The sequence below is a fragment of the Phocoena phocoena genome, chromosome 3 (assembly GCF_963924675.1).
Source record: "Phocoena phocoena chromosome 3, mPhoPho1.1, whole genome shotgun sequence".
Lineage (NCBI taxonomy): Eukaryota > Metazoa > Chordata > Mammalia > Artiodactyla > Phocoenidae > Phocoena > Phocoena phocoena.
In genome coordinates this window covers 95761933-95776401 of record NC_089221.1, presented here as the reverse complement: position 1 = coordinate 95776401, position 14469 = coordinate 95761933, and the positions used below count along the sequence as shown (strand labels likewise).

The following is a 14469-nucleotide window of genomic DNA, read 5'->3' as shown; positions in this document are numbered from 1 at the left end:
TCCTTTTTGACCCACCTCCTAGAGAAATGGAAATAAAAACAAAAATAAACAAATGGGACCTAATGAAACTTCAAAGCTTTTGCACAGCAAAGGAAACCATAAACAAGACCAAAAGACAACCCTCAGAATGGGAGAAAATATTTGCAAATGAAGCAACTGAAAAAGGATTAATCTCCAAAATTTATAAGCAGCTCATGCAGCTCAATAACAAAAAAACAAACAACCCAATCCAAAAATGGGCAGAAGCCCTAAATAGACATTTCTCCAAAGAAGATAGACAGACTGCCAACAAACACATGAAAGAATGCTCAACATCATTAATCATTAGAGAAATGCAAATCGAAACTACAATGAGATATCATCTCACCCAGTCAGAATGGCCATCATCAAAAAATCTCAAAACAATAAATGCTGGAGAGGGTGTGGAGAAAAGGGAACACTCTTGCACTGCTAGTGGGAATGTGAATTGGTACAGCCACTGTGGAGAACAGTATGGAGGTTCCTTAAAAAACTAAAAATAGAACTACCATATGACCCAGCAATCCCAGTACTGGGCATATACCCTGAGAAAACCATGATTCAAAAAGAGTCATTACCAAAATGTTCGTCGCAGCTCTGTTTACAATAGCCAGGAGATGGAAACAACCTAAGTGCCCATCATCGGATGAATGGATAAAGAAGATGTGGCACATATATACAATGGAATATTACTCAGCCATAAAAAGAAACGAAACTGAGCTATTTGTAATGAGGTGGATAGACCTAGAGTCTGTCATACAGAGTGAAGTAAGTCAGAAAGAGAAAGACAAATACCGTATGCTAACACATATAAATGGAATTTAAGAAAAAAAAAGTCATGAAGAACCTAGGGGTAAGACAAGAATAAAGACACAGACCTACTAGAGAATGGACTTGAGGATATGGGGAGGGGGAATGGTAAGCTGTGACAAAGTGAGAGAGTGGCATGGACATATATACACTACAAAACGTAAGGTAGATAGCTAGTGGGAAGCAGCCGCATAGCACAGGGAGATCAGCTCGGTGCTTTGTGACCGCCTGGAGGGGTGGGATAGGGAGGGTGGGAGGGAGGGAGACACAAGAGGGAAGAGATATGGGAACATATGTATATGTATAACTGATTCACTTTGTTATAAAGCAGAAACTAACACACCATTGTAAAGCAATTATACTCCAATAAAGATGTAAAAAATAAATAAATAAATAATCCTGGGAATGGTATCTACCCCCACAGAAAATGTCGATTCTATGCTGGAATAGACAAAGGGTCCCTTGGATCCTTGCTTCCCTTTTCAGGACATATTTCCAACGATTCAAACCAGAATTGGGCAGTTAATAGGGGTTAAACTGTATAGAACATATTAAGCAAATTTGAATCATGCAAATTTAAAATGGTTTGTTAAAGAAAACATTAATAGTCCCATCTTATTTTCCAAATTTGAAAAAAGGTTAATTTCCTTAATTTTAAAAAGTGCATCAAAAGTCTTATGACTTTATAGTTGTTGAAGCAAGTGAATTATATTCTCTGTTTATGACACTTCCTGGTTAGTCCCTGAAAAGAAATCCCTGCCGTGTTTTGTTATTTTAACACAACCGTGCTGTCGTTTGGGCATCTGAACTTGTTTGTGTGACTTTGGTGACTAATGTGATGTTGTTTTAACATTCATTGGTATTTTAATATGAAGTCATGATATCCCCAATCCCACCTGAGCACTTTTAAATAGAGTTGTTAGTGTTAGCTAAAAAACACATATGAAACTTATAACCCTAGAATGAAAGTTAGCGAGGAGGGAATTAGATAATTATACTGACGTGAATACAGTTAATTTGAGAAAGAGCTCTCTGCAAAACATTAAAGAAAATGCAAAGAAAACGAAAAGCAACACACCAGTATCTTCAGATTGCTGCCCTCCTCGACCACGTTTATCTGACTTGGCTTTTACTTCTGCTGGAGAATTTGTCTTGAATCAAGTGACTTTTGAATTACCTGAGGGCTTCAGGAACGCTCCCCTTTCACAAAATGCAGCCACCTGTTTTGGAAGCCTCCTGCCTGGAGCCCCTCCTTCCTTGCAGCCTCCTCCCCGCCAGGCCCCATTATCCTGGGAAAGAGGGGCCCAGGACTCCGCCCTGCCCCTAACGCTACCGCTACCCGTACCTGCCCCTTCTCAAGCTCTCACCTCCACGGCAAGGCCAGGAAGACATCTAAACCAGAGCCCACGCTATTGAGTGGAAATAACAGTTGCCTTTTCCCACGTTCAGGATAACGTGTGCAAATTAACTGCAGTCTTGGGAGGAAAAAAGGCAGTTAACAACTAATGTTTGCATGTAAATTTCCAGGTTACAAAGCTCCTCCCGTAAACAACCACTCTTTAAGCCAAAAGGGAGGCAAATGATGATTCCGAGCTGTGGGGGAAGAGGCAGGGCAGCTAGGATCACAAACAGGTGCAGAACGTTTCGGGAACGCAGCCATAAGGTTCCTTCAAAGTCACACCTAGCCCACCAGTGTGTCCTTGTGGCCCTCCTTAGACATAGCAGACCTCAACATCTAAGAGCAGAATATCTTTACACATGTCCACGTGTGATAAATTCTACTCAAAATATGTTATTTCCAACCTTAGTTATCCGTGTCTTACGTTTATCCTCATGCCACGCATGAACCGCATTTTCAACTTCACTAAATTTTTATCTCTTACTTAATGAGTCATCTTTGTAGAGTCTGGATGCTATTCCAAGAGTACAGTCTGGTTCCCTGTAGAGTATATGATGGACTCCTTCACTTCCCAGAGCTGAGCCAGAGCCAAGTGCAACATTCCACTGATAAACTCATCCCAAATTTCAAGTTTCTGGCTAAGACGGTGACTTTCTTAGGCATGTTCCATTTCCTCTTTGCTTTCTGTGGCAGCTGGCTTTCTTTCCAGGGTGATCTTTCATGAAGAAACAGGTATGATCCTTTATAAGAATTATTCACTGTGCAGCAGCATTGAGAGCAACAAGCCACTGGAGATGAGGATGCTGACAGTCACCTTGGGTCACTCGTGAGCTCCAGGCCCACTCCTTCATGCCAGGTACAAACTATGGGCTTCCACCTCATGCCTGAGTAGATTTATCAATATATGCCATGAACATCTGACTTGGCTCATGTTATATCTGTGAATATGAAGCATCTACCAATGATTGTTCAATGAGGGAAATCAGGCTGGATCCAACAGCTGAGGAAAATGAGTTGTTGTTTGCATCTAACACGGTATTATTAATTCATCCTTAGGAGGAGGGGCTTTGAACGATTCTCCCCCTGGTGACAGACTTGGCTCATCCACAGCTTCCTTGCCTCCACAAGTCAATGGCACAAGCCTGGAAGTTCACGGGCCCAGGAGAGAGCCTCCGCCTGCTATAGGGCCTGACTCTCCTCAGCCCGGTGCAGTCGATCTGACTAGGAAGAACTGGGCCTGAGGCACTGGCCCTACTTACCTCCACACTCTAGCGTAGGGAGTGAACCAGTCTATAAAGTACTGCTACAATAACCTTGATATTTCTCTAAAGGATTATTATGTAAAGAGAGTATAATTGGGTGAAAAATTGGGTGTTTCAGGACAAAGCACCTATTTACACAGCTCTAGGGAAGTGTTCATGCCCCAGAGGTGAGGAACCCAGCGGACCTGCTCCTTGATAGGGATGATGCTTAACCTGCCTGCAGCAGTTCAGCCAGAGCAGCTGTCCCAGCTGGTGTCAGTTTGGGTTGTTTGGTGTCTGTGTCATAGTGGCTGCTAGGCATTTTGGGCAGCACCCTGGCTTCAAGGCTGCAGTAGCATGTAGGCGAAGGCAACAACAGGTAAACCTGAGCTTTCAGGTGCTAGTGTGCCCGCTTTCCCTGTTCTCTCCTGTACTCTGAAAGGCAGCGAAAGCCCAGGAAGTGGGGGGGCTCAGAACCTGCCTCTAGTGGGCTTAATGAGCAGCCTTTCCATAGAAACCCGTCCGCAGAACCGCAGTGGGAACCGTTGCATCCCGTTCTGCAACTCCGTGCTGAGAGTGGTAACAGGGCTTGGGGGAGATCAGAGGGAGAACCAGGAGGGGACGGTGGGGTCTGTAGGCATAGCCCCTAATGCAGGAGTGCCTGAGCAGTCCGCGGCCAGTACAAATGTCCCCTTACCTGGAGGGTCTCCGTCACTCACCTCCTTGCCCCTTTCAGTCCTGCTGACGTGCTCGTAGTCACAGATGGCAAAGGCGGCTAGATAAGTGGGCATGTGGGGCGTGGTGTGAAAGGTAGTAACAGTCCACTTGCTTCCATTCACGTCTTCTCTCTCAGACTGACCTAGAGAAATTGATTTTAGTCCAAATCACTGTAAATAAGCAATAATAAGCACAATTATCTACCTTTGAAATAATTCATCAAGTTGACTGTCACTCAGCTAGTTCTTCCCAACTCCTCTCCAGAGTGCAGCAGTTTGGACTTGTCTACCTCCAAGCTATCAAAAGCATATTAGGAAGGCCTAAGGACAGTATCTCAGTCCTGAATTAGCACCTTGAATGACACGGTCTGGATGGAGGGCAAATCTACGGGCACTGTAAACTAGACCCATGAGCTACCTCCTCTCTTTCCCATCCACGACTGTTTCCTAGTCCAGCCCATCTCTCTCAGCACTTAATCTAGGGTTTCCCAGGCCTATAGTAGGTCAACAAGGTACAATTCTGCCATTCTCAGGTTTTGGGCAGGTCTTCAGTGGAGTCACACTGTGGGTTTTAAACCTGAAATCACAAACTCAAACACCTGTGAGGGCCGGGTACTTGATGTGAACGGGCTGGTTTACACTAACAGGGAGTGGTGGGGACAATGGCAGGCAGGGGCATGGGCTTGGTCTGAAGGAGGTAGCCCCTTCTCAGCGGCAACTATCACTGGCACCTTGGAAGTGCAGGGCCAGTGTTGTTAGTTGTTCTGAGTTTCAAAAAAAAAAGTAAGAATTTTTATTTTTATGAGGAATCTCTGAATTAAAAGAAATTGGATGCCAATTCAATCAAAAGAAAAAACTACTGTGAGCCAAAAACAAAACAAAAAAACCAAACCAAACCAAACCCACATCTATGTGCCAGATTCAGACCAAGTTCACTAGCTTGTTACCACTAATGATCAATAGTTGAAGCCCAAATTAACGGGCAGACAGGCTGCCAATGTATGAGAACAGTGTAGTGTCCTCAGCTCCTAATACAAACAGAATCAGGATTTACCATCACCAAGATGTGGGTGCTGATGCATATCCCATGTGACTGCCCTCCCTGGTTATAATATACTACAATCATAACGCACTCTCAACACATTGACCAGAAAATCTACTGACATAAAATCTATCACAGAGTTAAATATATATACACATATATAATTCATATAAAAACATATAAATACAAATATATAAGTAAACATATAATTATATAACATCATATGTATATGTGTATGTATATTATATATATTATATATGTATACACATATACATATATGTACGTGTATACATATACAGCGATAGGAAACATTACTTACCTAGTTTTGGCATGTTGGAAAGGGCCACGTAACTTGGATGATGAATAAGTGTTATATTAAAAGTTGCCTTCAGAGCTGGCTCATCAAAACAAGGGAAAACATTCCTGGCAAATGTTGGTTCCATCTGAGATGCTAAGAGGGCCCTGAAATACATTTTTGGGAAAAATCTATTTTTATTTCAAACCAGAGGAAGCAAAAAAAATGTACATATTGAGGGATTATGGCTTATAATTATCTTCAGGAAGGAGCTGTAATGTTCTCCCCTCATCTTCCTCACTGCCCTCCCCATAATACAAACACACTCCAGTCCTCACTGTCCCTGAGAATTCCTGTAAGACCTAAAATACAAAAGAACTCTTTAATTTTCAACTGCAAAATAACATTTACTTCATTACATCATATGCCTTTAAAACTGTTTACAAACAAAATAGGAACAAATATAACAAACATGCAACGCCAGGCTTTTGAGAACCGAGGATTTTTTAAAACTAGGATTACTTCTTTGGGGATGGGCTGGCTTTCATCCTCCATCAAAGCGCAAGTCAAAAGAAGAATGTATGTTTTTTATCTTTTTCTCACATGTTCCTCTTTTTCCTGGTTGAAAACTTTAAGTTTTATTTTGCATATCCTTGGGGCTAAACAATATGGGCACATCCCAACTGAACAAAACAATTTTCATTTACATGTGGATGGATTTATTGAATCCCTACTGCTCCTTCCTCCATCTCCAAGGAAAAATACAAAAGGTGACACGATCCCACAATGCACTGGTGATTTATATGGAAAAGCTTAGGGACAAGAGTACCCTGAGCAAACAAGATTTCCAGGTTCATCATCTGTAAACACTACCTGAGTCTGACAAGAGCATGGGTCCTATCAAACAACTTTCTCCTCCAAAGAAACCTGCAGTCTCATTATTCAATTTTCCAAGACTCTGTGACCTGGGAACTGCTTTTAGATGACAATTGTGGATGATAAATTCCTTTTTTTCTCCGAAGGTGCTGAGACTTAATGTCTCTCATGCATTTACCCCAGCTCAGGCCCAGTCCTTAGATAAATAAAAGGAGAATTCAACACAGATATCTTGAGAGCACTGTCTGTCCATTATTCACCTCTGTAAATCCCTCCTCCACCATGATAAGGGCCCTGCTCACATAAAACTTCACACAGCTTTAGGAAGAGCACACACAACAGGAGGCATGTTCAAAAGCTTTTCACAGTCAGCTAGTTTGATGTGCTCATAACCTCACTGTGACAAAATCGTAATTTTCAACAAGCCTATTTTGCTTTATTTGCTTTCCCCTACTTTATTCTACTCTTGCTTTCTTGGCTGAAAGGGGGCTTGTGGGCTCTGACAAGCAGCCACTTTGGCTGCAAGACTCTGCTCCATCTACCGCTGGCTGAGCAACCCTGAACTAGTCACGTAGTCTTGCTGAGCCTGTTTCCCCATCTAGAAAAAAACGACACTAGCTATGTTTCATCGCTGGATGAGCTTTTATATTATTAGTAACTACATTTAGCAATAAATGACCTGTGAATTCGCCTATATTCCTTCCAATCTCACAGATTATTCTTGATATAGATGAACTACAGAAGAATTCAAGGAAGAATAAGTTACAGAGTAAGGGTGGAGGGTTGGAAATTACAAATGCATTTAAAAAGGTTCCATCACCTTGCTGTACAGCAGAAATTAAACACAACATTGTAAAAAAAAAAAAGTTTCCAGAGATCACAGGTGGCCACAAGCTGAATATGAACCACATTTGTCTCCCCAATTAATTTTATTTATTTATTTATTTTTGCACGGTACACGGGCCTCTCACTGTGGTGGCCTCTCCCACTGCGGAGCAACAGGCTCCGGACGCACAGGCTCAGCGTCCATGACTCACAGGCCTAGCCGCTCCGCAGCATGTGGGATCTTCCCAGACCGGGACACGAACCTGTGTCCCCTGCATCGGCAGGCGGACTCTCAACCACTGCGCCACCAGGGAAGCCCCACCCAATTAATTTTAAACTATGAGAAATTAGGGGTTATGTATTTTTTCTTCTGTATCATTTAAAATACTTGGCTAAAATATGGGTTCATGGCAAATAAGTATTTTCTCAGCCGTGGAGGCACTATAAAGTAAAGGAAGCTTGATGTTAGTATATACAGAAGAACATGAAGTATTTTGCAGAGTTTGCCGCCTTGGCATTTGTTTGTTTTGTAGTATTGGTTGGTATCTTTTAAAGGGATGGGATAAAGTACAGAAGATTCAAGCAATTGACAATACAGTAAAAAGAAAGATGAGCAGGGAATTCAGCAACCTGAGTAGTTGCTCAGGATCTGCAGTGTAAACATGGTGGTGTAACTTTGGGAAAGTTGCTTACACTCTTTGGACGTCCATTTCTATAAAGTGCAGGATGGGACTAGATGATCTCTAAGTCCACTTAGAGCTCTAAAACTGATTCCCACAGAGATAATGGCTCCAACAGGATGGAGAAAAGAGCCCTTGAGGTGGCCATGACTGAGTCATCTAGGATGAAGAGAAATAGTCCCCTTGGGAGTTTTCATACCTGGCCTTCAGCGGATCTGTGAGCCTCCTGAAATCGCAGGGACACTTTGTACAAATGGTGATCTGTTAGCATGAAAAGTGCAATGTAAAGTGAAAAAGTGCATTCAATTATATAATACATGCTTATATATTTGGAAAGCCAACACATGCCTATTGTTTTTGTAATGGAAACTACAGAAAGTACAGCTTGATGACATCTCTGCTGCCATAACTCCCCAAAGCATGTGAATCTCAAGGAGGTGGCAAGGTGGGGATGAGGGAGAAAATCAGCCTCTTCAAGGAGGTGGGAAACTTTTATGCTCACCAAAGGTGCAGGTTTAAAAAGGCGAGGAGACACCAGCTTAGGGAGTCACTGCTTTAACAAATGAAGCCTCAAGCAAGTCCTTCCAATTCCATGATTAAGGTCTCCAGAGAAGTGAAATAAAAGAAACACTTGGATTTTACTCAACTATTTCCCTCCCTGGTGTTATACAAGCAAACAAAAAGGGAAAAATCCCTACAACACACAGCCTTTCTGGCTCTCAATCTTAACTCCAAAGGTCAGGGCCAGCCGGCAGCACATACAATCTGGTTATGCCACGTCTGGACCCAAGGCTGATATTTATTTCCCTTCTCTCTCTGCTTTGGACTCAAGCAACCCTGTAAGGATATCCTTCCTCCCTTCAAACCTCACAGAAACATGTTATTATGGTGCCTGTGAGGTCTGGGTTTAGAGTGGTCAGCCGGTGAGGGAGTTCATTTGGGAGAATTTGTCTCCTAGTGGCTCACTATCACAAAGCCACTTTCCTGCCCTCTTGTACAGCAAGAGAATGGTGGGCTCACCACTTTCTTGTGCTGGAAAAGGTCTTAGCAGGCAAGACACGTGATGCCCTTGGGGATCCATCTACTACCACATAAAAAATATTCATTCAGTACAGTATTTCATTCCAAATTATTTTATGAACTCCATACGCCTACAGCTCTAGTTAAGAAGTGCGTAATAACGTAGCTGGTCAAGGATTAAGTAAGACTCTTTAGAGAGTTGTCTGCCCTGATTTTTTTAACACAGTAACAACACTCAGATATCAAAATGTTTAGTAAAGACGGACGTTACACCACTGGATTGGCCTGTGAATCATGTTTGTTTATTACTTGTGTAATACGATCTTAAAACTGAAGTTTCCACCAGACGACAAAACATAATAGATGTAAAATTCCAAACAAAGGTGCCAGACCATGTTATGAAGATTTTGAAAGTAAATGGCCTCAAGAACCTTCAAGCCACTCTTGGGTTTCTCAGCTACATCGAGGACATAGAAGAAGGGTCAGAGAACGTAGATAAAAGAGATCAGAGGAGAGATTCCTTGGTGGGGAGGGACATTATGTTGCCATGTCCTCCTGCACTCAGGGAGTTGGGAGGAGGTGCAACCCTCTAAACCTGAGACAGGGGGAGAAAATCCCTCAGAGAGCAGTGGAAGTGTTTCCTAAGGCTGAGGGACTTAGAGGCTGGTACCCAATTCACTCCTGAGAAAGCTGAAATTGACACTGGCTGGAGTCGGACTCCTATCAGGTGGGAATCTACACAGACTGTTTTGGAGCCAGAACCAGGAGAGTGCTGCTGCCTTGGGACCCACATCAGTCCCAGGCAAGGGATGTATGAGTGTTCCTTGGAAAAGCCGTGGGCCCTGAGACAGAATCTTAGATTCTGTCCAATAGAGCCACCTGGAGGAGCTTGGAGATGCACTACTGTGTGTCTAGGGGCCGAGGAAGGAGTTACAAATGACAATCAGAACAGAGAAATAAGAGAAGCAACCTTCAGGGACAAGAGAATTGTAGGAGAAAGAGAAACAGTGAGAAAGCTCTGAGGAGTCCAAGAAAATGACATCTCAAGGGAAAAAGGCATCTGCTAGACCAGAGTGAGACCAAGCGATGAGAGTACTGGTTCAAATAAGAGCTGCCCTGTGTGTTGCCTCTCCCTGTCTCCACTAGTCCCACTGGACCTGGTAGGGTTTAAATAACAGCTCAAGATGGAAGGGGAGGACTAGAAATAGGAGGCAGAGAGATGGAAAGACCACTACCCTCTATGTCACTGCAGGCTTCTATCCTGAAGTCAGCCCAAGCTTGGAGAAGTGAGGTTGGAGAGAGAAAAAGGGAGATTTAACAGCAACTTAAGTTCAAAGTTTTAAGTATCACCCAGGACTGGATTTCCTAAGTTTTTTGCATCTGGATAATGTTTGTAACTTAGTGACCATAGATCATCTATTAACTAAGAATTAGCAGGAAATTATGGGTTGCTAGAGTATACATGCAGGAGCAAGAGCTATTATCCCAGAGACTAAATTGTAAAAGGACAGTGGGAGAAAAATGATTGCATTTTTACTGAATTATGAGGTGTGGTATTTCAATATGCTACTTACACTTGTTTTCAAAAGATACAGGATCTAAACCTCTAATGAGCAAACCATCTCCCAGAGAAAACTGCTCAGCCACATAAAATGTGTGGGTTCAACAGCTCTATAAGGTAATGAACTGACCTCTTTTCTCTGTGACACCAGCGATATCATGTGCTTGGCACTTGAGTTCACTGACCTTGTTTTGAGACTTCTAAATTCTTTCCTAATATTACTCAAATTTCTCTCTTGTGTGTCATACCCTGAGGACTGTGCCAGATTTCCTGCATAAACAGCAACTGGAAGGGAGTCTTTTTAAATTCACTGCTCACTCTTTGGACACCTGGACAAAATGATTGACCTTGATCATGCTCTTTTCACCTTAATTTGTCCCAAATAAAGATCTTAATTTTCTTCAGGCATTTGACACTAACAAGCCACTCCCACCTCTTGATTTTTCTATTTTCATTTCTCTAAATACTACCGTATTTTTTCTTATCTTTTAAAAAGGAAATGGGGTGATCAGAAATACAAGTATTCCTAAAGGATACTGCACAAGAAAAGGATTCATACATTCGCTCTCTTTTTTTTCTTAAATTTCGGTTGGTTTTTATTTTATTTTAATTTAATTTTGTTTTTACACAGCAGGTTCTTATTACTTATCTGTTTTATACATGTTAGTGTATATATGTCAATCCCAATCTCCCAATTCATCCCACCACCACCACCAACCACCCCCCACTTTCCCCCCTTGGTGTCCATACATTTGTTCTCTACATCGGTGTCTCTATTTCTGCCTTGCAAACTGGTTCATCTTTCTAGATTCCACATATATGCATTAATATACGATATTTGTTTTTCTCTTTCTGACTTACTTCACTCTGTATGACAGTCTCCAAGTCCATCCACTTCTCTGCAAATGACCCAATTTTGCTCCTTTTTATGGATGAGTAATATTCCATTGTATATATGTACCACACCTTCTTTATCCATTCATCTGTCGATGGGCATTTAGGTTGCCTCCATGACGTGGCTATTGTAAATTGTGCTGCAATGAACATTGGGGTGCATATGTCTTTTTGAATTATGGTTTTCTCTGGGTATATGCCCAATAGTGGGATTGCTGGATCATATGGTAATTCTATTTTTACCTTTTTAAGGAATGTCCATACTGTTCTCCAGAGTGGCTGTATCAATTTACATTCCCACCAACAGTGCAAGAGGGTTCCCTTTTCTCCACACCCTCTCCAGCATTTGTTGTTTGTAAATATTCTGATGATGCCCATTCTAATTGGTGTGAGGTGATACCTCATTGTAGTTTTCATTTGCATTTCTCTAATAATTAGTGATGTTGAGCAGCTTTTCATGTGCCTCTTGGCCATCTGTATGTCTTCTTTGGAGAAATGTCTATTTAGGTCTTCTACCCATTTTTGGATTGGGTTGTTTGTTTTTTTTGATATTGAGCTGCATGAGGTACGTGTACATTTTGGAGACTAATCCTTTGTCAGTTGCTTCGTTTGCAAATATTCTCTCCCATTCTGAGGGTTATCTTTTCGTCTTGTTTATGGTTTCCTTTGTTGTGCAAAAGCTTTTAAGTTTTATTACATCCCATTTGTTTATTTTCATTTTTATTTCCATCACTCTAGGAGGTGGGTCACAAAAGATCTTGCTGTGATTTATGTCAAAGAGTGTTCTGCCTATGTTTTACTCTAAGAGTTTTATAGTGTCCGGGCTTATATTTAGGTCTTTAATCCATTTTGAGTTTATTTTTGTGTATGGTGTTAGGAAGTGTTCAAATTTCATTCTTTTACATGTGTCTGTCCAGTTTTCCCAGCACCATTTATTGAAGAGACTGTCTTTTCTCCATTGTATATCCTTGCCTTCTTTGTCATAGACTAGTTGACCATAGATGCGTGGGTTTATCTCTGGGCTTTCTATCCTATTCCATTGATTTATATTTCTGTTTTGGTGCCAGTACCATATTGTCTTGATGATTGTAGCTTTGTAGTATAGTCTGAAGTCAGGGAGTCTGATTTCTCCAGCTCTGTTTTTTTTCCCCTTAAGATTTCTTTTGCTATTCGTGGCCTTTTCTGTCTCCATACAAATTTAAAAATTTTTTGCTCTAGTTCTGCAAGAAATGCCATTGGTAATTTGATAGGGATTGTGTTGAATCTGTAGATTGCTTTGGGTAGTATAGTCATTTTCACAATATTGAGTCTTCCAATTCAAGAACATGGTATATCTCTCCATCTGTTTGTATCATCGTTGATTTCTTTCATCAGTGTCTTATAGTTTTCTGAGTACAGGTCTTTTACCTCCTTAGGTAGGTTTATTCCTAGGTATTTTACTCTTTTTGTTGCAATGGTGAATGGGATTGTTTCCTTAATTTCTCTTTCGGATCCTTCACTGTTAGTGTATAGGAATGCAAGAGATTTCTGTGCATTAATTCTGTATCCTGCAACTTTACCAAATTCATTGATAAGTTCTAGTAGTTTTCTGGTGGCTACTTTAGGATTCTCTCTATATAGTATCATGTCATCAGCAAACAGTGTCAGTTTTACTTCTTCTTTCCCAATTTGGATTCCTTTTATTTCTTTCTCTTCTCTGATTGCTATGGCTAGGACTTCCATAACTATGTGGAATAAGAGTGACTAGAGTGGATACCCTTGTCTTGTTCCTGATCTGAGAGAAAATGCTTTCAGTTTTTCACCATTGAGAATGATGTTTGCAGTGGATTTTTCATATATGGCCTTTATTATGTTGAGGTAGGTTCCCTCTATGCCCACTTTCTGAAGGGTTTTTACCATAAATGGGTGTTGAATTTTGTCAAAAGCTTTTTCTGCATCTATTGAGATGATCATATGGTTTTTATTCTTCAATTTGTTAATATGGTATATTACATCAACTGATTTGTGTATATTGAAGAATCCTTGCATCCCTAGGATAAATCCCACTTGATCATGGTGTATGATCCTTTTAATGTGTTGTTGGATTCTGTTTGCTAGTATTTCCTTGAGGATTTTTGCATCTATATTCATCAGTGATATTGGTCTGTAATTTTCTTTTTTTGTAGTATCTTTGTCTGGTTTTGGTATCAGGGTGATGGTGGCCTCATAGAATGAGTTTGGGAGTGTTCCTTCCTCTGAAATTTTTTGGAAGAGTTTGAGAAGGATGGGTGTTAGCTCTTCTCTAAATGTTTCATAGAATTCACCTGTGAAGCCATCTGGTCCTGGGCTTTTGTTTGTTGGACGATTTTTAATCACAGTTTCAATTTCATTACTTGTGATTGGTCTGTTCATATTTTCTATTTCTTCCTGGTTCAGTCTTGGAAGGTTATACCTTTCTAAGAATTTGTCCATTTCTTCCAGGTTGTCCATTTTATTGGCATAGAGTTTCTTGTAGTAGTCTCTTTTGGTGCATCGTATTTCTGCAGTGTCCGTTGTAACTTTTCCTTTTTCATTTCTAATTCTATTGATTTGAGTCCTCTCCCTCTTTTTCTTGATGAGTCTGGCTAATGGTTTATCAATTTTGTTTATCTTCTCAAAGAACAAGCATTTAGTTTTATTGATCTTTGCTATTGTTTTGTTTCCATTTCATTTATTTCTGCTCTGATCTTTATTATTTCTTTCCTTCTACTAACTTTGGGTTTTGTTTGTTCCTCTTTCTCTAGTTCGTTTAGGTGTAAAGTTAGATTTTTTTATTTGAGATTTTTCTTGTTTCTTGAGGTAGGATTGTATTGCTATAAACTTCCCTCTTAGAACTGCTTTTGCTGCATCCCATAGGTTTTGGGTCATCGTGTTTTCATTATCATTTGTCTCTAGGTATTTTTTTATTTCCTCTTTGATTTCTTTAATGATCTCTCGGTTATTTAGTAACATATTGTTTAGCCTCCACATGTTTGTGTTTTTTACATTTTTTCCCTGTAATTGATTTATAATCTCATAGCGTTGTGGTCTGAAAAGATGCTTGATATGATTTCAATTTTCTTAAATTTACTGAG

The 14469-nt window shown here is 40.8% G+C and overlaps 1 protein-coding gene across 1 annotated transcript in view; it reads right to left on the bottom strand.

Moving 5' to 3' along the window:
- LVRN (laeverin) overlaps positions 1-14469 on the bottom strand; it is an 87040-nt gene that overhangs the window by 53376 nt on the left and 19195 nt on the right. Inside the window, exons 2-3 of the mRNA XM_065874518.1 lie at positions 5546-5688; positions 4188-4327 (exon numbers count right to left, since the gene is read on the bottom strand). Coding sequence (XP_065730590.1) covers positions 4188-4327; positions 5546-5688 — 283 coding nt within the window. The remainder of the gene's footprint in view (positions 1-4187; positions 4328-5545; positions 5689-14469) is intronic.